At 56.5% G+C, this 25,073-nt stretch overlaps 4 protein-coding genes and 1 pseudogene across 8 annotated transcripts; 2 read left to right on the top strand and 3 right to left on the bottom strand.

The window, feature by feature from the left end:
* Window positions 1-1,063: 1,063 nt before the first annotated feature.
* Window positions 1,064-12,271, bottom strand: MMP11 (matrix metallopeptidase 11). Of its 3 annotated transcripts, none has more exons than XM_053588687.1 (9): window positions 11,656-12,271; window positions 10,761-11,360; window positions 5,829-6,058; window positions 4,796-4,939; window positions 4,583-4,716; window positions 4,205-4,449; window positions 3,867-4,083; window positions 2,856-3,113; window positions 1,064-1,942 (listed from the first exon to the last, which is right to left on the bottom strand). In XM_053588687.1, exons 2-9 carry the CDS (start codon window positions 10,878-10,880, stop codon window positions 1,809-1,811), a joined length of 1,482 nt encoding a protein of 493 aa, XP_053444662.1. In that variant the 5' UTR covers window positions 10,881-11,360; window positions 11,656-12,271; the 3' UTR covers window positions 1,064-1,808. The 3 variants fall into 3 exon arrangements, with proteins under 3 accessions (XP_053444662.1, XP_053444664.1, XP_053444663.1); XM_053588689.1 differs by having other exon boundaries at window positions 10,761-11,338; XM_053588688.1 differs by having other exon boundaries at window positions 10,761-11,856; window positions 11,977-12,271.
* A 1,663-nt stretch (window positions 12,272-13,934) lies between these two features.
* On the top strand, window positions 13,935-15,826 carry CHCHD10 (coiled-coil-helix-coiled-coil-helix domain containing 10). Its single transcript, XM_053588685.1, has 4 exons — window positions 13,935-14,093; window positions 14,353-14,572; window positions 15,384-15,555; window positions 15,646-15,826. The coding sequence occupies exons 1-4, from the start codon at window positions 14,053-14,055 to the stop codon at window positions 15,663-15,665; spliced, it is 453 nt and encodes a 150-aa protein (XP_053444660.1). The 5' UTR covers window positions 13,935-14,052; the 3' UTR covers window positions 15,666-15,826.
* On the bottom strand, window positions 15,814-18,403 carry C4H22orf15 (chromosome 4 C22orf15 homolog). 2 transcript variants are annotated; one of them, XM_053588684.1, is made up of 6 exons: window positions 18,179-18,403; window positions 17,385-17,471; window positions 17,155-17,292; window positions 16,867-16,941; window positions 16,638-16,791; window positions 15,814-15,949 (listed from the first exon to the last, which is right to left on the bottom strand). In XM_053588684.1, the coding sequence occupies exons 1-5, from the start codon at window positions 18,201-18,203 to the stop codon at window positions 16,655-16,657; spliced, it is 462 nt and encodes a 153-aa protein (XP_053444659.1). In that variant the 5' UTR covers window positions 18,204-18,403; the 3' UTR covers window positions 15,814-15,949; window positions 16,638-16,654. The 2 variants fall into 2 exon arrangements, with proteins under 2 accessions (XP_053444659.1, XP_053444658.1); XM_053588683.1 differs by having other exon boundaries at window positions 16,638-16,941.
* Window positions 18,404-21,390: 2,987 nt separating this feature from the next.
* Window positions 21,391-22,143, bottom strand: LOC128584061 (ferritin heavy chain-like; annotated as a pseudogene).
* An 88-nt stretch (window positions 22,144-22,231) lies between these two features.
* Window positions 22,232-24,599, top strand: VPREB3 (V-set pre-B cell surrogate light chain 3). Of its 2 annotated transcripts, none has more exons than XM_053588911.1 (2): window positions 22,232-22,995; window positions 24,266-24,599. In XM_053588911.1, exons 1-2 carry the CDS (start codon window positions 22,838-22,840, stop codon window positions 24,504-24,506), a joined length of 399 nt encoding a protein of 132 aa, XP_053444886.1. In that variant the 5' UTR covers window positions 22,232-22,837; the 3' UTR covers window positions 24,507-24,599. The 2 variants fall into 2 exon arrangements, with proteins under 2 accessions (XP_053444886.1, XP_053444887.1); XM_053588912.1 differs by having other exon boundaries at window positions 22,237-22,995; window positions 24,187-24,599.
* The last annotated feature ends 474 nt before the right edge of the window (window positions 24,600-25,073 follow it).

The raw sequence follows: 25,073 nt of genomic DNA, 5'->3' as shown, positions 1-25,073 counted from the left end.
TAACCATGCAGTGAAACAAAGCCCATTACTAACAATTTGGTATGGGTACAGTCTGATGGAACTGCCACAGTGATAGGTGCTACTGTGAAGACACTTGGGAGTTAGGAAGCGCTGTCATAGCCATGAGTTTTGTTCTATGGTTCCTACAGCAGTGGCAAATCAAAGTATGGTCCTCCCTTGGTGTCCAGGGAGATTGATTCCAGGACTCCCTAATATAAAGCGGTGTAATAATCTGCATATAACCTACACATATGCTCTTGTATATAATACCTTAAGTCATCTCTAGTTATGATACTTAATAAAGTGTCAATGCCGTGTAAGTGGTTAAACTGCATTGTTGAAAAATTTTTAAAAGTATGTTCAGTATAGACACAACTTCTTTTTTTTCCTCCAATACTTTCTACAGTTAGATGAATCCACAGATGTGGAACCCACAGATGTGGAAGGCTGACTATACTTTACAATGGGGCTGATGTGTGACATGATCAGATAAAATGACCTCCACTTAAAGATTAACTGAGGGAAGCAGGGAGCCAGTAAGAGGTCGCTGCAGTGTGCAGTGGCTCATTCTTGTAATCCTAACACCCTGGGAAGCCAACGCAGGTAGATCACTTGAGTTCAAGACCAGCCTGAGCAAGAGTAAGACCCTGTCTCTACTAAAAAAAACAAGAAAAAAAATAGAAAAACTGGCCAGGCATGGTGGTGCATGCCTGTAGTGCCAGCTACTCAGGGAGGCTGAGGCGAGAGGATCGCTTGAGTCCAAGAGTGTAAGGTTGTTGGGATGACTCCATGGCACTCTAGTCTGGGCCAACAGAGTAAGACTCCTGTCTCAAAAAAAAAAAGAAAAAGAAAGAAACTGCTACAGATGTCTGCGAGATGTGATTGGGGGGATGGGGCAGGAGGAGCTCCAAGCATTGTGTCCAGCCCCAAAGGCCAGGGGCTTGGGTTGGGGGGTTCAACCATGGTTCCCAGGGTAGGGTTGTACCCAAGCCAGGCCTACCCATCTTGTTTGCATAGTCATAAAGAGAGACCAGACAGGCAGGTAGAAAACAACTGTGTTTAATGACAGCCTCAGTTTAAAAAAAAATTGCTTTGTATACTGTACACACATTTACATGGCTTTGGAAGACAGCAGTGCTGGGATGAGGGTTTCAGGAGGATCCAGGACAGGATTGAGGTATGTTGTGGCCTCCAGGGCCTGGGGTCTCCTGCAGGAATACCCCTCCCCAGCTGCCTGTGGACCTTTTGGCCTGCATCCTAGGGAACAGAGCTCCAGCATCAGGAGCTGGAAGACAGCCAGATGCATGCATCTACCCAGAGCTGATGTCTCAGGAGAGGGCTCTGCCCCATGGCCCAGTTGCTCAACCAGGGTGGAGGGCCTTGGGAGCTTGGCACCGCTGCCTCAGCACCAACTCCTGGCAGGAACCTCACAGCAGGAGGTGAGTGAAGACACTTTGGTTCCCCCAGGCCTGTCAAAGTCCTACCCTGAGAGGGACAGAGACGGAGAGCAGTCAGTTTTGAATGGGGCCTGCACAGGTGGTGCAGAGCCAGCTCCAGACTGCCTTCACTCTTAAGTAATGTCAAAGGCTCCCTGCCCAGTCTGAGACAGTTGCTGGCAGGTGACCATGACCCGCATGGCCCTCCCTGCAGTTGTCATGGTGTTTGCAACCCCATCCCACCCCTGCTGAGGAGACACGGGCTTGGTCCCGTGCTTGGTGCCCATAGCTATAAAGCTGGCTGTGGATCTCTATAGCCTGAAACCTGTGGCCTGGCACGAGTCAGCACCCCCGAGGACATCCAAGCTGTGGTCAGAGGAAAGTGTTGGCAGGCTCGGCACAGCCGAAAAAGTCGGGGCCCACGAGACGGGGGAAGCCTTCCAGAGCTTTCACCTTCACAGGGTCAAACTTCCAGTAAAGGCGGCCGCGTAGGAAGTAGGCATATCCTGAGAGGAGAAGGTCAGGTCTGAGTGAGCAGACAGTAGGCCCCATGCCTGCCTGCCAGCTGTGCCCAGGGATGGGCATGGGGGGCAGCTGGGTGGGCAGTCTTTAGCTACTGCTGGGCCTTCCAGAACCTCTCTTCTTTCCATGGAGTCCTTCTGCCTGCCCCAGGGTCTGGTCTGTGCTAACACTCTACCTTACAGTTTCTGGAACTTCAGTGGCCCAAGTCCTCTGCTTAAGAAAGCAAGTACCACAGCCTTCACCGCCCTCCATGTCATTCTCTCCTACACCCACCAACCCAATTACAGATGGGCATCCTGGAGTCCTGGAGCCTGAGGCCACCCCAGGACAGCTTTCCCAGCAGGTCCTAATGGAGGGAGAAGCAAAGGGGGAGCTGGCAGGGGCAAAAGCACTGGACTGTGAGTCCTCAAATGGCTCTGATCCTTTGTAGTTGTGGGAGGCTGGATGGTTTAGTGGTTATGAGCAAGGACCTGGGTGAGAGTCCTGGCTCTGCCACCGTCCACCTGGCTGGCCCCGGTTAGGGGCTTCCTTGCCTGATCCTCTGTGTGCTCCTCCAGAAACTGGGTTCCTAACAGGTCAGAGGCCGTCCTGAGAAGTACACAGGAGTTGTAAGGAGCTTACAGCCATGCCTAGAACATCATCAGCCCTCAGAGCACAGCCGTTATTATTTTCCTGGCTGTAACCAATGGACTGCGGCAACACTCTGCACTTCTCTGGCCCTCAGTCTCCTCATTGGCAACACAAGGGGTAGTACTGCCTGGCCACCAGGAGGAGGGAAGATGGCACTAGGCCAAGAACCTGTAAGAAGAGCGGGGCCTCCCGTTGTGGGTGTGCCCAGCCACCACTGGGCAGGACATGCGGCTGCTGCACCCACCTCCCGCCCCACCCTCAACACACCGTCAGCATCCTGGAAAGCAGCGTCGATCTCAGAGGGCACCCCTCGCCAGTCAGTGGCCCGGCGGGGCACTGGACTGTCCACACGCCGGGTACTGGGATGGAAACGCCAGTAGTCCCCGCCTCGGAAGAAGTAGATCTTGTTCTTCTCAGAACCCCAGACCAAGGCGGCATGGACTGGGGATCCCACGAGACCCAGCTCAGAGAGGGGCGCAGGGCCCAGGACGGGCTTCTCGCCGTCGTATACCCAGTACTGAGCACCTGCCGGAGAAGGGAGGCTGCAAGGAGCTGCCAAGCCACTAATTGCCACGCCCAGCCAGGTCCCAGCCACCATGGACCTGCTCAGCCACCGCCATGGGCTCTGAGCCTGACTCTCCTTGTCCATAAAACAAAGGGGCAATAATGTGTGCTCAGCATCCTCCCCTTAGAGGAAGTGGAGACCATCCCCTAGGATGGGCCGGGGTGCAGGCTCTGTAAAGCACTGTGTGGGTGGGGTACCCTAACCAGCAGAGAACTGCCTGGGCCCTTTCCCTTCCTCTGGCATCTATCTGTCTGTGACAGATGTCCACTGGCCATTCCCTGCTGCCCAGGGCCCACAATCAGGTTTCCCATGCCACACCTCTGTTTATTAAGCCTCTGACACCTGGAAGCCTCCAGGTGCTTGTCTCTGCCGGCTCCAGGGGCACAGACCTGGATAAAATCTCTGCTCTACCTTTCCAAGCTGCGGCCTTGGTGAGTCACTTCACTGCCTGTGAGCCCCGGAGGCCTCATCTCTAGCACCTGGCCCGTGAGGTGGCTTTGTGGGTTGGACTTGCCAATGCATAGCCCGATATAAAGAACCATCTGTGCTGCGTCTATCTCAAGAGCTGCTTCCTCTGGAGCCCCCCTCAGTTGTCCTAGCCTTTGGGGCACCACCTCCCTGCCCGCTGTGTCCCTGGGGATCCATCTGTCTGTCCCTTCCTTTGGCATGACATTTCTGGAAGGCCCTTGAGCAGACTCTTAACCTCCACTCACCTTGGAAGAACCAAATGTGCCCCTGGGCGTCCTCAAAGGCAGCGTCCACAGGGCCAGGCAGTCCCTGCCAGTGACGAGAGGCCAGCGCAGGGTAGCCGGGCTGCAGCCGGCCCCCACGCAACCGCCACACGAAGCCTGCCTTGAAAAAGAAGAGCTCGCCTCGGATGGTAGCGACTGCATCAAAGGAGGCCTCACAGGCATCTGGCTGGGCTCCCGGCTTGAGGGGAGAGGGGCCCGTGCTGAGGGCACATGCTACAGCCTCAGAAGCCAGCAAGGGAAGGGGGTAGAAGCTGGGGGCAGGTCCCCACCTCCTGACTTCCCACCCTCCCAAGCCTCACCTCCAGTGGTGCAATCTCGTTGGTGTCCTCCACCCCAACCCGGGGGGCCAGTGCTGGGGCCCTGGAGGTGGGGATAGGCCTTGGTTGGCCATATAGATATTGGATGCCTCTGCGGTCATCTGGGCTGAGGCTCAGTGGGTAGCGGAAGGTGTAGAAAGGGGACATCAGGGCCTTGGCTGCTGTTGTGTGCTGCAGCCCCAGCACATGGCCAAATTCGTGGGCTGCCACCTGCAGCAGGTCTGTGCCTAGAGAAGGGAGCTGGGTCAGCAACCCCTAGGCTTCCTGCCATGTTCCAGACCCCAGCTCAGGGCCTTGGCAAATGCCCATTCTCTATGATCTCCAGTTGCCCCATCTGGAAAATAGGTTCCCAGCCCATACCCTGGTTGTCCCCAATAGTCCAGGTCTCATCATAGTCGAAGTGGACGTCCCCTTCTCGGTGGGTCTTGGGGAAGAAGGCGTGGGCCAGGATGCCCCCAGGCCCATCAAATGGCAGGTTGTCCCCATGCCAGTACCTATGGGTGGGCAGGGGCAGAGTCAGTGGCTGTTGGCTGGCGGGGCTGTTTCTGGAGGGGTCCCACGCCGCCACATCACCTGGTGAAGTCTATCATGATGTCGGCACGGCCCTCCTGCACCTCAGTGAAGGTGAGTGGTGTCACCTCGCTCCATACCTGCAGGGCTTCTGCCACTGTCTGCTGCACCTGCTCCCGCACCAGCTGCCATGGGAACCGGAGGATCCTGGGGGGAGTTGGAGGGGCCTGGGCGTTGGGGCAGGGACAGCCTCTGATGGCTGAGGGGTCAGGAGCTGCCCGCCCCTAAATGCTCGGTGGCTGCATGTACACTTGGGTCACGGGTCAGGTGCACTCTGGGCCTTGGGCGCAGCACATCATTCTCCCGGCCATGCAGGCACATCTGTGTGTGGGTTTGCGTATACTTGGCACGTACATGTGTCTGCATTTGGTGGAATGAAAACAGGACCGGGAGACCCAAGACCTGCATTCTAGACCTGATAGTGCTGCTCACATAGGGAGACCTCGACCCCTTGAGCCCCCTCTTGGTTCCCAGGTCCCCACCCAGGAAATTCCTGAGGACCCTGCAGTCTCAGTTCCAATGCAGTGTGACACCAGACCATTCTTCCCTCCCAAGTTAAGTGGCCATCTACAGGACATGTGAGCCTCAGCTTCCCTGTCACCTGCCCTGGGCCTTCCCTGGTGACCCAGTGAGGAGTCTGCTCCTCCCTACCCCTGCTCCCCGCCATCTCCACCTGCACCAAGCCCAAGTGGGACAGTGATGTGCCTGCCTCCCCAAGAAGATGGGGCTGTTGTCTGCCTCCTCTGTGGAGTCTGTGCTGGACTCAGGAAAGGCTACCTGAGTGACTGAATGCCCGTCTCTGAGCACGAGCTGAGACTCTTTAGGTGATGACATAAAACAGTCCCCTCTGCTGAGGGCTGTGGGGGTTTTTGTCTGCCTATGTATCTGAGTTGGGGCTTCAGGGTGCTGCTTCATGGATGGCTGGGGGGCTCAACAGTCACATAGGTCCATTAGCCACACAGATCTGGCCCTGGTGTGTCTCAAGAAGCAGCTGTGACAGTGGCAGGCTCACACACCACACGCAGGTAGCCCCTACCTGTAGGTGAGGTCCGTCTTCTCCCAGCGCCCACCGGACAGCACATACCGCTTCTGCCGGTTTCGGGCACTCAGCCCATCAGGGGGGTCAGGCACACCGCAGCGGGGAGGCCTAGGGCCGCTGGCGTGGTGGGGGACCTCCTGGGTGGCAGAGGCAGGCGCCAGGCCACCGGACAAAGCTGCATGCCAAGGCTGCGGCCCCCTCCTCACAGTGGGGTGATGGTGGGCATCCTGGGCAGGAGAGAGAGCACCCGGTCAGGCCTCGGGGTCTCGGGACCTGTGGTTAGAGGTGTGCCCCATCAGCACACCAGGCATAGCCCCAGCCCACTGGGTGGCTGGGCACACAGGGTTGGGGGGAGGGCACCAGCACCCAGCAGGACTCTGGCATTGAGCTAACTCTGGTTTCTCGATACTTTATTCCAAGGCACCAAGCTGCCTCCCTGCCCCATCCCAGGGGGCCCTGGGCTGCCTGTCACCTATTCCGGCTGCGCAGGCCAGTGAGGTCTGGGTAGGGGTGCACTGGCTATGAACTGCTGACTGTATTTTTCACACACAACCAGGAATAGACCCAATGAAGCTCCCAAGGAGACACCAGGCAAGATCTTCCTGCTTCTCCTCACAGGAGCCATCTGTGCTCCTGGGGCTTTAGCAGGAGCCTGGGTGCCAGGCAACTAGCTGCCCCAGCCTTGCCTGCCCCCCTGGAAAGTCATTTCCTTTTCTTCCTGTGTCTGCTAAGCTGAAGCACATCTGCATCACCCCTGTTCTGCCTCCTTGGTCATGTGAGCAGCTTCGGCCATCTCTTCTGTCCAGGACGTCCCCTTTCTCCCCCAGCGTGGAGGGGTTGCTGCCCTGCAGTATGCCTTGGTTTGCTCACCTGACCAGTGGCGAGTGTCCCCCCGAGGACTAGACAAGGTGATACGCATGGAGCACTGAGCGCAGGCCCGGCACCCAGGAAGGGCACCGGGTAACCGAGACCTGGCTTCCAGCAGAGGCAGTTTTGCTCACACCCTGCCAGGGCTGGGTGCACAGCAGGAACTACGTCTGTGATCTGCTTGTCCCCTTCATGCAGGGAGGATGGGGACAGCCAGTTATCAGGCACCCAGGCTCACCTGCTGAAGCCCTAGCAGCACAGATGGCAATTCTGACCTAAGCTGCTTCCTCCTACCCTTTGCAAGTCCCCAGGGCAGAAGTCAGAGTTTCTTGGTACAAGGAGGGTGGGAGACCCTGTGAGCTCATCCAGCAAGGCTGTGGCAGGACCATGCAAAGACCCTGGCATTCCAGACCTAAAGCTGAGGCCTGTGCTGTCTGCTGGGAGACTCGGCACCTTTCTGGTCTGTTCAACTGCAGCCTCCCCACAGCCATATTTGGGGCAGGAGACAGGCCACTCAGGCCCTGCCTCACTCTCAGCCTCTGGCAGCTGTCCCAGGCCCCAGATGCCCCAGGGCTCTGGTCAGCATCCCAGGTCTCCAAACTCTAGATCCTGAACTGAAGAGTCAACCCTCGGGACCTTCTGATGATGGGCTCTTCTGATGGTGGGGGCTATGGAACTGTCAAGAGGGTGAGACCCTGGAACAGTTTCCCCCCTGCTTCCCAAGCTTGCTTGTTGCGTGGTGATCTGGTGGAGCAAGCCCCACAGCATGTGGGTTCCAGCCGAATCTGGGCTTATTGTTATTATTTATTACTGCTGCAGACCAGGGCCCTTACCTCTCAGTTGAGGAAATAGATCCCAGAGAGGCCAAGCAACTTGCCCTGGTAACAGCTGGTGGAAAGCACTGCACTCACAGCCCACCCACTCTATGCCACGGTGACTCTGCACAAGTCACTGCCCTCTCTTAGCCTCAACTTCCCCATCTGTCAAATGGGGGTGGTGCCCCAGCACAGGGCTGCATGACATGCTTCTGAGGCAGCATGTCATGAATTGCCATCTGTGCTGCTGGGGCTTCCACAGGTGAGCCTGGGTGCCTGGTAACTGGCTGCCCCCATCCTCCCTGCATGAAGGGGACAAGCAGATCACAGAGCTAGCGCCTGCTGTGCACCCAGCCCTGGCGGGGTGTGAGCAAAACTGCCTCTGCTGGAAACCAGGTCTTGGGTGCCAGGCCTGCGCTCTGCTGCACAAAGGCAGAGAAGTGCCTTCACCTACCCTGCTCTTTGCCCTCCCAGTCAGCGATCTACCACCCACCTCACTTCCAGCCCCCCCCCCCCACCAAATCTCCAGACTACAATGGCAAAACAGAAGTTGCAGTTAGAAGAGTTTCCAGGCCCAGAGAAGAAAAGCTCCTCATGCAGGGTCTCCCTGCAAGTCAGAGGCCCCTTGCTCCCTCTCCACAGCTGTTCATCGATCTTAAGAGAGGGAGTGAATCAGGAGATGCCAGCATTTAGGCCTCCAGCAGGTGCACATCGTTTTTTTTCTTAGAGCACATCATTTAATAGCTCTTAACCTCAGGTTCCCCATCACTGGCATAGAACACACACTCCCTGCCTTACTGATCTCCCACACTTCATCTTTTGGAGTTCCTTCTGGCCTGGGGCCAGGTGCCCTAGCCATGAGGCTGGCATAGCACAGCCTGCTGATTCCTAAGGTGGGTGTACTCAGTCTTCCCAGGAAAACTGGGATTCCATGAGGCGAAGTAGGGGGCATAGACCACCTCTGGGCTCATCTATAGCCCTAGGGAGTTTGGGGAACAAGCGTCCCCCTACTTGGCAGAGGATGAAACAGAGCCCAGAGAGGCCAAGGACATTGCTCAGGGTCACACAGCAGGTCAGGAAAGAGCAAGGCCTAGTCCTGGGGCTCATGCCTCCTACTCTGGAGCTCCCCCACCCTGCACATTGGCTTACCTCCAAATCCCACATTCCTGAGAAGTGTTTCTGCTCCCAGAGCATTCCCTCTTCACCCAGCCAGTAGCCTCCCTTGGCCTGGCCTGTGGTGGTGCCTGGCTGGCCCAGCCCTGCCCTCCTCTGGCAGGCACCAGACCATAGCCTCAGACACACTCAAGGAATTTCTCCACTGACCCAGCGTTCTGGCAGAGGAGCTCAGAGCCTCAGGGTCAGCCCCTGGGCAGCACCAGACAGAGGGTAGATAGGGAGGGCCCCAGGTTAGGAAACCGCTAGGTAAGACCAGACTAGCTTTGCCTTTCTCCAGGTCTGTTTCTATCTGTTCAACGGGATAATTAATCAGAGCTTTGCTGTCTGCTGTTCGGAGGTAAGCCTGAAAGAGAGGACACTTGGTAGGCTGTGAGGAAGATGCGAGCATCACCACACCATTCTATGCAGTATCCTGCCCCTCTGAGGCCCAGAGACATCAAGCAACCTGCCCAAGTCACACAGCCAGTTAGCAAGCAGGGTTACCTCTTCCCACTGAACCTCCCCTCTTTCTCCCCTGATGCCTTCACAAGGGAAGGCAACTTTGGAAGGTAGGAACTGGGGTGGATAAATATTTACAGAACTGTGGCTCAAAGGAGTAGGCATCGGCCCCATATGCCAGAGGTGGCAGGTTCAAGCCCAACCCTGGCCAAAAACTGCAAAAAAAAAAAAAAAAAAAAAAATTTACAGAGCTGTGCTGGCCCTGCTGACCTAGGGATAAACACATTGGAGGAGGTGACCCCAAATGCTCCCTGTGTGTCTGCAGAGTGACAGGCAACAGCCCAACTCAGACCCCACCCCAGGCTGGCCTCCAGTTACAAGCATCAGAGTGGCAGCTACAGGTGACAGTGTCTGCAGTGCCAGGCATCACCTCCTTTGATCTTCAATGCCCAGCAGCAGGCACTGTTACCTCTCCCCCCTTCTCCATTGCAGTTGAAGTAGGTGAGGTTCTGAGACATAAGAAGGCATAAAAACCAGGTCATGTGGTCCAAACACAGCTCTCCAAGTCCCACACCCATGCATTCAACAGCTACCCAGGGTGATTCTTTACTCTGTTCAGGTCCTGGGGGACCAAGAGGGGCTGGGAAGAGGCAGGGCCTCCAGACTGAGGTGACCCCTCCACCTGCTCTATCCTACTCATCCTGTCCCCTCCTGCTCTCGTAGCTGGCACAGGTTGGCCAGGGCAAAGCCAGTGAGGTTGGACAGAGGTCCCATTCCTCCCTCTTCCTGGGACCAGTCCCAGAACTCCAGCCTGTCACCCTCCAATGGTCCCATCCCTGCTGAGCTTGCTGGGCACTGCTGCAGAGCAGACTGGCCACTCCTGTGACTGGTGCCTTGAACCCCAGCTCAGTGGAAGGCTTTGGGACAAACACAAGTCGGCACACATATTCAGTGACAGCCTCCGCACTTTCTTTCTCTCCCCCAGAGCCCACATTATCTCTCCACCCTTCTGCTCTCTGAGGGTCTCAGCTCCCTACTCTCAGCACCCACTTCTTTCTGAGGCCCACCTTTCTGTCCCACCCACACTCCTAGGTCTCATGCTGTCTTGGCTCCCAGCCTTCCAAACTTGCTGCGAGGAAGTGCGCGGGGGCAGTATCCCCCTCAGGCTCGGACCCTACTCCCCCCAGCACAGCACTGCCCCGCTGGCACCGCACACCTGCAGGTGCGCTCACCGCCGCCATCCACCTGCAGGCTGCACCGCCTGGGACCTGCTCGGCTTTGTCCCTGAGATGAATAGGGGCCCTGTAACCACTCCTCCTGCTTCCTCTCCCAACACACATTCCAGCATTTGCTACTGGCGGGCGAGAAGCAGGTCTCAGCGCTGGGAGGGGGCGTGAACCCAGCGTGGAGTCCCGCTCACCAGCCAAGCGCACGCTCGCCTTGCACACTCCCACGGATGGGAAGCTCACTATCTATCACGCCCATGAGGAACCAACAAGCGTTTCGGGGACCGGCCACGTCAGGCCACCCGGGGCTCTCCCGTGGGTCCAGACTGGCCGGTGGGCCCAGCCCGCGTGCCTGGCGCCCCCTCGGCGAGAAGCGGCCCGCCGGCCGGCGGGCGGCGGACACTCACCAGGGGCCGGGCCCGGGCCAGCAGCGGCGGCGGCGGGAGCAGCAGCAGCAACAGCAGCAGCTGCAGCGGGAGCAAGAGGGCGCGCGGGGCCGCGCCGAGGAGCCCGGCGGCCGGAGCCATCCGCCCCGAGGCTGCTGGGCCTGCTGGGCCCCGCGCCGGGCGGCCGCGGCTTATACCCTCCGCCCCGCCCCCGGCCCGCCCCGGCCCCGCCCCCCGTCGCCTTTTGTTCTAAACTCTCCCAGCCACCCAGGCCAGGGTGGGGGAGGTGGACGGGGAGGGGCCGGCCCCCCAGGGGACCCGTCCCTGGAATGGGCCCGCCTCCGGTCCTCGTAGGCCTGGTGCTGCGTGACTGGACAGCGAGGGCTGCAGCGTGCCTCAGTTTCCCCGCTGTGTGGAGGACAGCTCTAAACCTGGCAACTCTGAGAGGAGTTCATACCTCCTGAACTCTACCCTCTCCTTTGGAAGGTGCATTCCGCTGGGTCTCCTCGGTGGCCTGACCTCCGACCTTCTGCTAGCCTGTGACAGGTGGTCCTACCCGGGGCAAGTTCTCCCACTCCTCAGAGCCGCAACTGATTCATCTGGAAGATGGCAAAATAGCTCCTGTAAAGAAAGGGATATTAAAATGTGTCCCCTGGGGGAAATTGAGACACATGGCAGGGGCTGGTCAGCTGCTCGGTTTGGAACAGAATCATAGACAATTTATGGATGGGGAAACGTAGCCTCAAGGGGAAGGGGCCAGAGCTTTCCATGTCAGAAGGCAAGTGGAGGGGTCAGAAGGCCCTCTATCTGGTCAGCTGCAGGGGGGAGAGAGGGTGTCTGAGTGGGGCACTGAAAGCCCAAGGTGTCCTCTGGTCGAGAGAGAGGGAGTGAGGATGGGAGAGTTAGGGATCCCTACACATTCCAGAAGGGATCTTCCAGCCTCATCCCTGATTGAAGGGGGTAGCGAATCATGCTGTACATTCCGCATCCCCCCACGATGAAGGGCCGCATCATCTTCATGGCAATCTGCTCCAATCATGGAGAGCCAACATCTGGGCAATGGCTCCCATCCTGGCAGGCAGGGAGCTGCTATAAGGTAAGGTTGTGGGCAGGCAGCCTGGAACAAGAAAGGGAAGGGGGCTTTTCATGGCTGTTTCAGGAAGGCTCCACAGAGACTCCTAGAGGTCAAAGACAGGCATGACAGACTGTTTGCAAACTTTTCTTTAAAGTGACTTACTTTTAAAAAGTAGGCACTTGGATGACTCATCTTACCAATAGTGGCCAAGAAATCATGGATTTGATGCGCTGTTCGTATACTTTTCTGAAAATGTGCATCCATGAAAATGCGTAGCTAAAGAAAACTATTCCTTTGTCTAACATCTTAAATGGTCTTGAGTGCCTCTAGGGGTGTACCTCCATGCCTTGTGGAATCTGCAGGCTACCAGCCATGGGAGCTGAAGTAACAGTCACCCCCAGAAAGGGCTGGGGCATCGCCAAGCCAACAGTGTGCCCAGCAAGGGGTGCTGGTCACAGAGGGCTTCCTGCAGGAAGAGGACCCTGGGCGGCACCTGTGGCTCAGTTGGTAAGGCGCCGGCCCCATATACCGAGGGTGATGGGTTCAAACCCAGCCCCGGCCAAACTGCAACCAAAAAAAAAAAAAAAAAAAAAAATAGCCGGGCGTTGTGGCGGGTGCTTGTAGTCCCAGCTACTTGGGAGGCTGAGGCAAGAGAATCGCTTAAGCCCAGGAGTTGGAGGTTGCTGTGAGCCCTGTGATGCCACGGCACTCTACTGAGGGCCATAAAGTGAGACTCTGTCTCTACAAAAAAAAAAAAAAGGAAGAGGACCCTGATGAGCTATAAGAGTGGTTCAGTTTAGCATATGGAAACAGGTGGCAAGGGACTGCATAAGCCAAGGAGTAGCTGCTGGACCAGGCCTGTGGGGAGGAGAGAATGGCCCATCCTTCATGTGCAGGCCTCACTGGGAGGCCTATTCTGGAGGTGGGTGGTCAACATCGGAGGCCTATTCTGGAGGTGGGTGGTCAACATCAGTGAAAGGGACACTGAAGGTGGGTCAGGGATGGCCCTGCTTCACAGGCTGGCTGAAAGGATTGAAGTGTGGTGAGAACAGGGTTGTTCACATGACTTTCATGTACAGTATGAACGACCCGGAACAGCCCCCGCTCCCATAACCCAGAGGTCTCTCTCCTTGCCCATTTGCCCTCCTCCTCACAGAAGGACTTTCTCTCTCCGCATAGTGACAAACGTCCCCGCTCCTCCTCGGACGCTTTTGCTCTTGGTGATTTTACCCTCCCCGCAATTGCAGTCCCAGGCGGCCTTGGTGACACACCGGACAGTGATGGGACAGAACCCCTTTCCTGCCCCCGCCTAGGGGTAATAGTATGACCGCTGCACAGTCACCCAGAAAAGACCATAAAAACCTCCAGAAGGGCAGGGAAGTGTTCTTAATTCTCGCCCCAGCCTCCCGTTGGCCAGGGACCAAGGTGCTAAAATCCTGAGGCCACAGGATTCAAACCTGTGCTTGGTTTGACCTGTGACGCACCAACGCTTCTAAGGCGCTCGGGCTTGAAAGTCACGTAAACGCTGCGGGTGTCTGGCTCTGCACCCTGGGAGCCAGGCGGGTTGGGCGACTGTGTCCGGTGTGGTTAACGATATCGCGGGTGACTTCATTGCACCCCAGCGGGGCTGCCCTAGGTTGCCCGGGCCGGCAGCGCATTTTGGGCGAGTCAAGGAGGGTTCGGGACGCCCCCTAGCGGGGATGTGGGGACGAGTCGCTCCAGGCCGCTTGTCCCCGCTCTAGTCCACCAGGTAGTCAGCAAACCCTGTCTGGTGGGAGCCAGCAGGGAGCGGACCCGGCCTGGCGCCGCGCACCCCACCCGCTCCCAGGCAAGCCTCAGCCTGTCACCTCCCTGTCTCCTCTCCCCTCCAAGGCTGTGACAATCCTCAACTCCACTCTCTGCACTCCGGCGGTGGAAGAACCTGGTCCTGTCGCCCCTTCCTTAATCCCCAGCGCTTTGCAGCATTGGCCTGTGTCCCCAGGCCCTGCACAACCAGGGTCGGGCGCCCGCAGGGATCAAGGTCGTATTGCCGGCTGAGACAGCGCAGAGACTAGGAGCTTTTGGGAGGGAACTCCGGAGGCACCGGCTTGAGGAAAGTGCCGCCTCCCTCTGGGGGCGTGTCTCCGAGGCCCCGCCCCCAGGTCTCAGCGTTTTTGAGCCCGCCGTGACAAGCGCTGAATTTGTCCTCGCGACCCGAGCGTCTCTGACTACACTCAGTCGCGTCCTACCGCCACCACCATGCCTCGGGGGAGCCGCAGCGCGGCCGTCCGGCCAGCCAGGTGTGAGGGAGATAAGGGCACTGTGGGGAGGGGGCTTGGAAAGAGTGGGCACCCCCCGCAACGGCGTCCGCAGTGACCTTGGCTGCTACTGCGCCATCTTGGCGGGGGGAGGGGTGAGGGTGCAATTATCACGTGTTTAAGACTCAGGTCGCCCACCTCCCCGGGAACGGAGGAGGCTTGCCTCTAGGCCCTTTGGGCCCTTTGGGCCCCTGGTCGGAGGTCCCGCGAGGATTAACTGTGCTTCTTTGTGCCCCCGCAGCCGCCCCCCTGCGCACTCTGCCCACCCACCTGCGCACCCACCGCCCTCTGCGGCCGCCCCAGCCCCCGCCACTTCGGGCCAGCCGGGCCTCATGGCTCAGATGGCGTCCACGGCCGCAGGGGTAGCCGTAGGCTCGGCTGTGGGACACGTGGTGGGCAGCGCCCTGACTGGAGCCTTCAGCGGAGGAAGCTCGGAGCCCGCCCCCGCTGCTGTCCAGCAGGTGAGCAGCAGGTCCTGGAAAAGTAAGGCAGGATTTTCTCAAGGCCACACAGGGAGCTGCTCAAGTATCCGAGTGAGAAGTGTCTGGGTGTATTCACAGTTGCTACAAGCCCAGGACTTTGCACAAGGAGGGTCCTATTACTCACTATGCTGTTGAGCTGTCACATAAAGCAGGCTTCCCAGCCCTTCCCTTGAGACAAAAGGTCTCTAGGCTTCCAGGGAGACACCAACCAATCATTTAAAGGTGGGGAAACCAGGCCCCCTGACGTCCCCAGAGAGCTGCCTAAGGTCACCCAACCCTAGAGAAGAGAAGGATGTTAAATTTAATTAGCCATACCTAGATCCAGCACAGTGGCCCCTGGGCCCAAGGGCAAAGGGCAGCCACTTCCCTGATGACCTCTCCACCACCCCCAGGCTCCCACCATCCCTAAGCCAAATTCTGCTTAGAAGCTGGGTTAGGGGTCATGAGGATCAGTGTGGCTGAGCCAGGAAGGTCCAGAACTTGTGGGGGTGGGGCTCGTACTCTTCAGTGCTGGACTTTTCTAGAGCCTTCTCTTCCCTCTCCTGCAACCTGCCCAGTGTGTCCATTATGGGGCAGCAGAGAAATGGTCTGTGTCAGCTGCTGCTGGTTCACCTTTTCACCTATGGAGCAGCCCAAGCAGGCAGGCTAGGCCTGGGTCACTGATACTTCCTAGGACCCATGGGACACCCAAACTGGGAGTGTAGGGGGGCAGGTGCCCCCCAGCTTAGGGATCCACCTCAAACCCCCCTACCCTGAGTTGATCCTGTGGCCTCTTGTACTGTACCCCCAGGCCCCTGCCCACTCTGTGCCCCAGGCCCCTGCCCACTCTGCGCCCCAGCCCCTGCAGATGGGGCCTTGTGCCTATGAGATCAGGCAGTTCCTGGACTGCTCAACCACTCAGAGTGACCTGTCCCTGTGTGAGGGCTTCAGTGAGGCCCTGAAGCAGTGCAAGTACAACCATGGTGAGTGAGTGGATTCTGAGGGGAGGTGGGGGGCAGGCCTTCTTGCACTGCAAGCTGACCACCAGCCTGTGCTACCCCCTCCCGTCACAGGTTTGAGCTCCCTGCCCTGAAGAAGGCTGTGCAGACTCATCCCCCACCCCCTCACCAACAACCGGACCACAACGCCAGATTGTACCCGTGTAGCTGGGATTGGGAGTGAGGAGGGGGTTTCTCATCCCACAGACAGCCCGAGATACAAATGTGCAATTAAAAGAATTTATTTTAGACCACAGTTTGTTTCATGCCATGTTGCTGGTCCCTTCTGCCAGGAGTTCCCTGGCTGAGGAAGTGGGGTCAGGGGAGATGGATGGTTATTTAATTCCCATGTGCGGATTGCTTCACTGTTGGTCGTGTCCTAGGTGGGATGGAAGGAGCCCTGTTGTAATCCGCACGGAGGCCTCAGACAGTCCAAAGTGGGGTGGTGAGGCCTTAACCCGTGACCCCAAGAACATCTGAGTCTGGGGGCTGGAATCCTGGGAGGAACCTGTTATCTTCCCTTTTCAGGGGTGCTTTGCCTCCTCCATCCTTCTTGTCCTTGTCTCTGGATCCCTTTCTTTCTCTACACCCACATCTTAGGGGCCCCCAGAGGCCTCACATCCTGTCTGTGACCTTGCCCTTCTTGCTGATGCAATGTAATTCCAGATTCTGCAAGAGGAATCCTGCTGGGCTGCTGTCTGTTGCATCTGACCACACAAAGCAGAGGTCATGGTCAACCCCTTGGGTCCCAGTCCAGCTTTGCCACTTGTCTGTGGTGTGACAGGTTCCAGGGTCTGCCTGAACAGAGGAGCAGCCCCCAGAGCAGGCTGCCCCACCACACACTGAGCTGCCACATTGTGCACTGGGTGCACGTACACCTCTTTGGGAGCAATGAGGACATTCTTGCCCTTAGGGCACTTACACTGCATGGGGTGATAGGGACTTGTCTCTAGGTACAATGTGTTCTGTCATGGGGGTATATCCCTGCAGAGTTGTCATTGAGTGTGTCTATCCACACGGAAGGGTCCTACTGGGGTGTTTCTCCCTGGGTGTCTGTATCTCCATACCTGGCTGCTGGCCTCAGCTAGCGAGTCCTGGATGGCAGAGAGCCTGCCCTTCCAGACCTTGAAGGGGGACCTTGCTCCCGGCCACGCCGTGTGCCCGTGCGCCGCCTCCGGTCCTGGCTCATGGGAGGGAGGCCTGACAGCCAGCGCAGCTCATCTGGAAGGCCCAAGAAGCCCTGATGGTTGGGCCTGAGGAGATGAGCCCTTCCCCCAGATCTACCCCAACATTTACCTGCCAGCTCTGGACACTGGTCATCTAGGTTCTCCAGGAGGGACTCGTAGCGGGTTGGAGCCCCATCCTCTCCCTCTGTGGAGTGTGGAGAGAGGGTGATGGACCCCTGACTGTCTGCCTCTCACTCTGGACCTGCCTCCCAGAGCAGGCTGGGGTCAAGGACAGGGCACTGTGTGGCACTGGTTGGGGATAAGTCCCAGCTAAGATGGACGGCTGGGTAGTCTGTAGCCTGCTGTGTCCCCTGTATGTTCCAGCTTAGCCAAAAGGAGAGTCTTGGGCTTCACTTACTGATGATCTGCACGAGAACATAGGTCCCCCGCTCCTGCAGTATGGCATTGGCCATGCACTGGGCTGCGGAAGCCCCCTCTTCGAGGTCCTCCTCCAGGCTCACCAGATGCCCATCCTCACCCAGGAGAGCTATAGATGCTGGGAAGGTATGGAGAGAGGCGGGGCAGGGCTGGCACATCCGCCTGGGGCCCTTAGCCCCTCCTTCTTAGCCCCCTCCCCAGTCTCCTCACCATCTGGGGGGACCTTTCCCCTCTGCTTCAGGTGGGCGGTGAGGGTCACCAGGTTACACCAGGGATTCACCAACTCCCAGCAGCCAGCTGTAGGGGGTGGGGCAGAGGCGAGCCTGTGGAATTTCTTCCCCCTCAATCTGGGATCCTTTGCTTCACCCTCCGATCTCTCCTCTTTCTAGAGCTGCGACTAGGGGTAGGGGCTAGGCGAGGACCGTGTCCCAGGCGAAACAGCTCTGGCAACTTCTTCTTAAACTGCCGGAGAGACCCCCTTATCCTTTGGCAGGACCAGCCAAAGACTCCGGTATGAGCCCCGCCTCCCACGCTGGCTCCGCCCCCGCAGGTGACCAACGGCGGCTGCAGCTTCTGGGGTCTGTTCACGCCGAAGCTTGAGGGCCACTGTTGAATGGGGCGGGGGTTCTGCGGTTTAAAAACGTGCTTCACGGCGGCGCCTGTGGCTCAAAGGAGTAGGGCACCCGCCCCATATACCGGAGGTGGCAGGTTCAAACCTAGCCCCGGCCAAAAACTGCAAAAAAAAAAGTGCTCCACAAGTGGCGTGGCGGACACTGGCCCAGAGGAGTCTGCAAGAGTTACCGGGGCGGGGTCAGCCCAGGTTTTCCCTTCAAGGGACTCGCTCCAGGCTTTGCCTATTCCCCAACCCTTCGTCCCGTCCCCGCCAGCAGCTGCAGCCCTTCTTTCCGCCATCATCTCCCCAACTTCCCCTAGCGAAAGGGAAGCGCCTCTCAGGGTCCATCCCCCCACCTGCTGCCGAGACTGGGGACCCAGGAACGTCTCACCTCCAAACATCACCGTGATAAACATGGCCGCAGGGGGAGGAGACAGGTGGGGTGGCTTTGATCCCCCAAACCCCTGATTCCCCAACTAAGGCAAGGCTGTGTCCACCTGTATGTTCCAGCTTAGCCACAAGGGGAGCTGACAGCGGGGGCCCTGTGGAGAGATGTGTCTGTGAGCGTGGGTTGGCCCCCAGCATAGACCAGGTCCTGCAGTTAGTCCAAGACCACAGGGCCGCCTCTTCCTCCCGCCGCTGGCTGGGCCAGAGCTGCTCCCACTGGCTCCCAAGCCGGTCTCCATGGCAGTGGGAACCGCCTTCCTCCCAGTATCCCGGTGACGGAACCTGGGTGGGCAGGCATTCTTCGAGGCGGGGCTCTGGTCCAGCCCATCTTGGGGGCTCCTGCCTGGTTCAGGGGTGCCCTTATGCCTTCCTCCGGAGACTGTGTCCCCCAACAGTGAGAGACAGGGCTCCTCGCTGAATGGGGGTGGGGGTCCTCACCAACTTCTGCAGGCTCCCTACGACTCAAGGCCCTTTCCTGTACTCCCTCCTCTCCGCCTCCCCACTCCCAGCCTCCTCTCTTTTTTCTTTTGTCTTTGTTACTTTTTCTGTTGGTGTTTTGGAGTTCTGACAAATCTTACATAACCACCACTTATAGTCAGGATAATACATAAAACATGTCTATTACCCCCAAATTCTGCTGTGCCCCTAGGTAGTCGACCTTAGTCACAGCCTCCAGGCTCTGTTTTCTGTCCTTGCCTTTTCCAGAATGTCAGTGTGTATGGAATGAGACAGAGCAGAGCCTTCTGAGGCTGGCTTCTTTCACTCAGCACCAGGCATCAACAGTTTACTCCTTGCCTCTGAGGAACGTCTCCTTGGATGTACACAGTTTGTTAATCATTCGCCTGCTGTTGTTCTGATTTTCAGAGATGATGAATAAAAAAGCCAATATAGACATACACCTACAGGAAATGTCACACCTAAAAGGGATTGTTGGGTCCTCCGTGTAGGCCTGTTTAACAACTTTATAGGGAATGGCCAGTGCATATTCCAGTGTGTCCTCAGGGTGTGTCCTGTCCTTTGCCTTGTTCCTGGGCCTCTGGATACATGGCAGGTCCCAAGTACCTCCTTGTTAGCTCTCACTGCTCGCTAGTCCAGCTCACAGGCCTTGTATTTGTCTGCCTCTCCCACTGTCCCCTCCCTCCCCTCTTCTCTGTGTTTCCTGCCTTTCCATGGTCATCCTTCGACTGTTTTTCTCAATCTCTCTTTTCATCCTCCTTTCTCATGTCTGCTGCCTCCACTCTATTTCTGTCTCCTGCGCCTCCCTCTGAGCCCCCACCTGACCCCTCAGCCGGGGTGCCTCATGGGCACATGGGACAGCCTCCCCGCCAATCATTTTGCTGCTCTTTTTTTTTGTAGAGACAGAGTTTCACTTTATTGCCCAAGGTAGAGCTGTGGCATCACAGCTCACAGCAACCTCCGACTCCTGGGCTTAGGCAATTCCCTTGCCTCAGGCTCCCGAGTAGCTGAGACTACAGGCGCCTGCCACAACACCCAGCTATTTTTTGTTGCAGTTTGGCTGGGGCCAGGTTTGAACCTGCCACCCTCGGTACATTGGGCCGGCGGCCTACCCACTGAGCCACAGGCGCCGCCCTGCTAGCTCTCTTTTCTCCAAGAAATCCTCCCTGTCCCTAAGGTTCCCCTATTTCTCCTGCCCTCTGCAGGCAGAGTTCTGGATGGTGAGGAGGAAGTCTGGGTCCTCCACTTAGTTTACCATCATCATGCTCTGTCCCTGGATAAGCACTTCAGGCTGCCTCAGTGTTTCCACCTGTACAAAGAGGGCTTGAACTGTGTGACTCGGGGTGGAGGATTAAATGTCTTAACACTTTAAAAAGCTATGTTTGGGCTCAGCAGGACAAGCACTCCCATCAGTACTGTGGAATCAGGCAGCATTTCACAAACTTATTTAAACACAGAGCACTTTCTTCCTGGGACAGCACCATATCTGGGGACCCACATATTGCAGAATACAGCTCAGGAGACTCTTTTAAGTGTGGAGACTCCAGTGCCTGGGGCTTTAGCTCTGATAGTCACCACTCTGCCATCTAAGAGGCTTTTATCTTGACTGTCTCTGAGGTGCCCTAAGGAGATGTCAGGAATGTAGTTGGACCCTGGAGGGGCTACCCCAACCAAGCTCTGGAGGCTGTGAGTTGTATTATAAGGCCAACAGATCAGAATACAGACCAGATTGCCATTGAATAGTTTGTTACAGTTCTCAAGAAAAGGGATACACCATGCCATGGCAGGTCACCCAGGGAAATATGAGGGTTGATCCTGAGGCAGAGGGAGAGGAAGGAACTGTGGGCAAACTTACTGTGGTTTCCAAAGGAGCAGGCAAGGCTGGGTAAGCAGGTTTAGGATCGAATAATTTCAGCTGAGCTTTGGGGCATAGTCGCTGTCCCTAGCAGACTGGGTGCCTTGCCCTGGGGAGGTTAGGGCAGGGGAAGTGTGAGCCCTGATGAACAAGTGTCTGCTATCTCCAGAGACTGGCTAACCCTGGCAGGGGTGGTCTCTGCATGGTCATCAAGGCCCCAGATTACAAAGCATTAGACTATGGAAAATGAAAGACACGTTCTGTGCTGCACACTGAGCAGATAGGTCTTATCTTTGTATTTTCACAACCCTTGGGATGGCAGTATGCTGAACTTCATTTTCCAGATGAGAAAACTCAGGTACACGGAGGGGAGTAACTTGGCTGAAGTCATGCAGTTAAGTGTAGGAGCTGAGATTCAGACCCAAGTTGAAAACCACCTCAGCTCGCCTCCCTCTGGCAAATTATTATGTTTTCTTTTTATAGACAGGGTCTTGCTCTATTGCCCAGGCTGGAGTGTAGTGGCACTATCATAGCTCACTGCAGCCTCCAAACTCCTGGGCCTCAGCCTCCCAAAGTGCTGGGGTTGCAGGCATGAGCCACTGCACCCAGCCATCCTCTGGCAAATTAAAGGGACTGAGGATGTCAAGTGCTGGTGAGGATGGGATTTGGAACTCTCTTACCCTGTTGGTGGGAGCGTATGTGCGTCCAAGCGTATTGGGAACCCTAACAGTATCTACACACACATTCCCTACAACCCAGCAGTTCCATCCTAGGTATCTGTCCAGCAGAAGTGGGAGCACAAGTTCACCAAAAAACATTGGAAGGAATGTTCATAGCAGTTTTGTTTTTGTTTTGGGGGTTTTTTGTGGGGGAGATACCAAATTTCTTTATTTGGAGGAATGGTACAAATGAAAGAACTTAAGTGGATGTTTTGGTACAAGAGAAAAGGTAAAGGAAACTCCAACATACATGCACTGCCCTGGTGACCACGGAAGTCCCCCGTGACTAGGGGGAAGTTAGCCTAAGGCAGCTCTCATTATCACTGTCTCCCAGGCTGTGCTTGTCAAAGAGATACTCTCCATTCCAGATTCGGGGGCTCCCCTCTTGCGCAGGTTGGTTACGTGGTCACCCAGTTCTTTGATGGATTTCACCTGCTCATTCAGGTTAACATGGCTCAATGAAGTCACACAGGTGGAGTCATTTTCGTCAGAGGCCAGTTTGTGCAGTTCCAGTAGTGACTGCTTCACACTTTTCCCCAGTTGTAACACACACTCCATCGCATTGGGCCTGCTCTCCTGGTCATCACCATCTGGTTTCTTGATATCCTGAAGGAAGATTCGGCCACCTCTTTGATTCTGCAGCTTTGTCAGTTTCTTGGCATGTTCCCTCTCCTCAGGAGACTGGTGAAGAAAGTATTTGGCAGAATTCTGCAAAGCCACATCAACGCGGTCAAAGAAGTAAGACACACAGTCAAAGAAGTAAGACACAGACAGGCAGATGTGGGAGGCGCAGAGCTCCAGGTTGATCTGGCGGTTGACAGTGGCCTCTGAGTTCTGGTGGTAGTTCTGGCACACCTGTGAGGGGAATGCGGTTGTCATAGCAGTGGCCGAGAAGAGGTGGTGGGGGCCTTGGGGCAGTCTGAGGGCCCGGTGAGGAGGTATCAGAGGGCTGACTCTGAGCAAAGAACATCTCCATGACTGTTTCATAGTGGCCAAAGAGTAGAAAGCACCCCAATGTCTAATAACAGGAGAATGGATAAAGTAATTGTGGTGTGTTCATATAGAGGGTTACACACAGCTGTGGGAATGAACTAACTATTGCTGCATACACACTGGTGACTCTTACAATGCCGAGCAAAAGCAGCAGGCGCAAGAGAGGATACATTTATAGGTGAAGTTCTAGAGCAAGGTAAAAAGTAATCTAAGGCAACAGAAATCAGAATGATGGTTCCCTGGAGGGTCATTACTAACTGAGAAGTACACAAGGGAGCGTTCTGAGAATATGGAAAACATTTTAAATCTTCATCTGGGTGGAGGTTGTGGTGGGCTGTGTGTACGTGTGTATGTGAAATCACCAAGCTATATACTAAAGATGTGTGCACTTCAATAAAAGTAGATCCAGTTGCACCTCAATAAAAGTAGATCCAACCCCCTGCTGCAAGTGCATGTGAGGCCTTCTGGGCTTCTAGTCTCCATAGGCCTTGTGGGGCCAGGACCTGACATTTTGGCAGATAGGGTCTGGCCGTTGGGCCCAGACACCGCCCCTCTCTCTGCAGTCCCTGGGCTGATTTGCATGCCCTGTTTTGGTCCAGTGGCCTCCCCAGCCCTGTGCCCCCAGACACCTGGAGCACAGCCTGCAGTCTGGCAGAACCACTCCCCTGCCTGCCTCCCTGCCTCTGGCCATGGCCTGCTGGTGCTTGGCCCTCCTTCTGATGGGGACCTTCATGACAGGTGAATTCTCCCTGGGCAGGGCTCACAAAGGTGTGGAGTAGGGGACAGTACTGGCCCCAGAATGTCCCTGCAAAGGAGCAAATCGGTGGAGATGGTGGGAAGGGCCCTGGGAGCTGGACTCCAGAAAGTTTTGCTCCTGACCTGAGGCAAGTCACTTCACTGTGTAGACCTTGGTTTCCCTATTTGTGAATGACCAGACCACCAGGGCCCCTTTGGACTCAGATTTTTCAGTCTCCTTCTTAGTTCTTCACAGGGGAAGGTGGTGTGCCTCAGAGGCAAGCTAACCCTGAGAGGGTCCCTGGCAGCTGGTGTGATGGTTAGAGGGGTCTGTAGAGAAAGCTGGGCACGCAACAGGAGGACCCAGTGGCCGCTGGTCCTACCTTCTGAGCTCTGGGCCTTCAATTGACATGGATCCTTGGGTATGTGGCACTCACAGGAACTTGGCGGTTGCTGAAAGGTATAAACAGTGGCTCCCAGAGATGAGGCCACAGAGATGTTCAGGCCAGGTTTATTGAAAGGGGAGGGTGACCCACATGGGTAGTGCAAAGATGACATCTGCCCCCAGGGACAGTTAGATACCACTTTTTTTATGAGGCTGTGTGGGGTGGGCACATTCTACAAATTGCCTGTCCGGTTAGGGTCTTTTGGGAGAACTTCTGGGGGGTGGGGCTCGCCAGATCCTTTGTGTCTTTGTCTTAGGAGGAGAGGAGGGGGAGGAAAAAGGGTTTGTCTGTGGCTGTGTTAGGCCCCCTAACATTCCCAACTCTTGTTAAAAGGGGTGATGGGGACGATGGTCTGTTTTCAGAAACTGTTTTTGCCTGGACAGGGCAGCAGTTGTCCTCAGTGGGATGAGTTGGGTGTTGGAGGGCTCTGTGGGCTTGGGTATATTGGGAGAGGGTTCAGGGACAGCAGGAATTGGGTTTAAATCTGGCCTGAACATCTCTGTGGCCTTGTCTCTGAGCAACACCATTTACACTTTTCAGTTGACAGCTCCAGAATGTTCACTCAGAGGGAACCAGAAGCCCAGAGAGGGCACCCAAAGTCACACAGAGCCAGGCCTCTTGCACCCTATCCATTGCCAAGCCCACAACATTGGCCTTTGGTAGTGGATGTCTTCTTGGTGTCTGACTGAGCCTTCATAGGTGGGGTGGGTGAAGCCAAAGCTGGCCTGATTGGGTCTGTGTCTCTTAGTTTCCCAGCCAGCCCAGGCGCAGTCAGATGCACTGCTGGTCTTCCCAGGCCAAGTGGCTCAACTGTCCTGCATGCTCAGCCCCCAGCACACCATCAGGGACTATGGTGTCTCCTGGTACCAGCAGCGGCCAGGCAGTGCCCCCCGCTATCTCCTTTACTACCACTCGGATGAGGAGTACCACCGGCCTGATGAAATCCCTGACCGCTTCTCAGCAGCTAAGGATGTGGTGCACAATGCCTGTATCCTGACCATCAGCCCTGTGCAGCCTGAGGATGATGCTGATTACTACTGCGCTGTTGGCTTCAGCTCTGGTCCCTAGGGGTGGGATGTGAGATGGGCCCCTCTTTAACTTTCTCTGAGCCTTGCTCTTTCTCCTCTGTAAAATGGGTTAATAATATTCAACATGTCAACATAAGCTATTGTGAGGGCCATGAGATCTGGTTGAACAAAGTGACTGTGGTTGGTCTAGGAGTGTGGGGGTTTGGGGGTTCTGGTGATTATTGCCAGAGGAAGCACCTGAGATCCTTGGGGGCATGACCCAGCCTCCCCTCTGGCCCCCAGGGGGCTCAGATTGGTGGCCTGGCCTTCTTGTGACCTGGGGAGCTGGAGAGAGAGAAAAAGGAACCAGCTCTTGCCACCCACAGGTCTGCATGGCCGGTTGTGGTCCAACCGTCATGGGTTTGGAGTGGTTGGGAGGGGCAGCCCCTACCTGTCTTTTGGCATCTCTGCCCAAGGTGGGACAGAGTATTGCTGGGGCAAGGAGGAACACCATTTGTGGGTAGCATGGGTGTGTGTGGGTGTCCTTGGAGGCACCCAAGGAACAGGGCTGAGGGTGCTGAGGACAGTTGGGCAGAGGGCTGGGGCAGAGTCCCTCCACTGGGAGGTG

Source organism: Nycticebus coucang, chromosome 4 (assembly GCF_027406575.1).
Source record: "Nycticebus coucang isolate mNycCou1 chromosome 4, mNycCou1.pri, whole genome shotgun sequence".
Classification (NCBI taxonomy): domain Eukaryota; kingdom Metazoa; phylum Chordata; class Mammalia; order Primates; family Lorisidae; genus Nycticebus; species Nycticebus coucang.
Note: the sequence above shows the minus strand (reverse complement) of the source record. Positions and strands in the feature narration are given on the sequence as shown.

What these genes read in the sequence shown, in the direction of transcription:
- CHCHD10 (XM_053588685.1), top strand. Translation starts at nt 14,053, where the DNA reads ATGCCTCGGGGGAGCCGCAGCGCGGCCGTCCGGCCAGCCAG. An exon ending in GCGGCCGTCCGGCCAGCCAG is followed by an intron (nt 14,094 to 14,352) that starts GTGTGAGGGAGA and finishes GTGCCCCCGCAG; the next exon opens with CCGCCCCCCTGCGCACTCTG. An exon ending in GCAGTGCAAGTACAACCATG is followed by an intron (nt 15,556 to 15,645) that starts GTGAGTGAGTGG and finishes CTCCCGTCACAG; the next exon opens with GTTTGAGCTCCCTGCCCTGA.
- C4H22orf15 (XM_053588683.1), bottom strand. Translation starts at nt 18,203, where the DNA reads ATGTTTATCACGGTGATGTTTGGAG. An exon ending in GGGAAAGGTCCCCCCAGATG is followed by an intron (nt 17,293 to 17,384) that starts GTGAGGAGACTG and finishes ATACCTTCCCAG; the next exon opens with CATCTATAGCTCTCCTGGGT. An exon ending in TGTTCTCGTGCAGATCATCA is followed by an intron (nt 16,942 to 17,154) that starts GTAAGTGAAGCC and finishes CACACTCCACAG; the next exon opens with AGGGAGAGGATGGGGCTCCA.
- VPREB3 (XM_053588911.1), top strand. Translation starts at nt 22,838, where the DNA reads ATGCCCTGTTTTGGTCCAGTGGCCTCCCCAGCCCTGTGCCCCCAGACA. An exon ending in GATGGGGACCTTCATGACAG is followed by an intron (nt 22,996 to 24,265) that starts GTGAATTCTCCC and finishes CTGCATGCTCAG; the next exon opens with CCCCCAGCACACCATCAGGG.
- MMP11 (XM_053588687.1), bottom strand. Translation starts at nt 10,880, where the DNA reads ATGGCTCCGGCCGCCGGGCTCCTCGGCGCGGCCCCGCGCGCCCTCTTG. An exon ending in TGGCCCGGGCCCGGCCCCTG is followed by an intron (nt 6,059 to 10,760) that starts GTGAGTGTCCGC and finishes TCTCCTGCCCAG; the next exon opens with GATGCCCACCATCACCCCAC. An exon ending in ATCATGATAGACTTCACCAG is followed by an intron (nt 4,717 to 4,795) that starts GTGATGTGGCGG and finishes GCCCACCCATAG; the next exon opens with GTACTGGCATGGGGACAACC.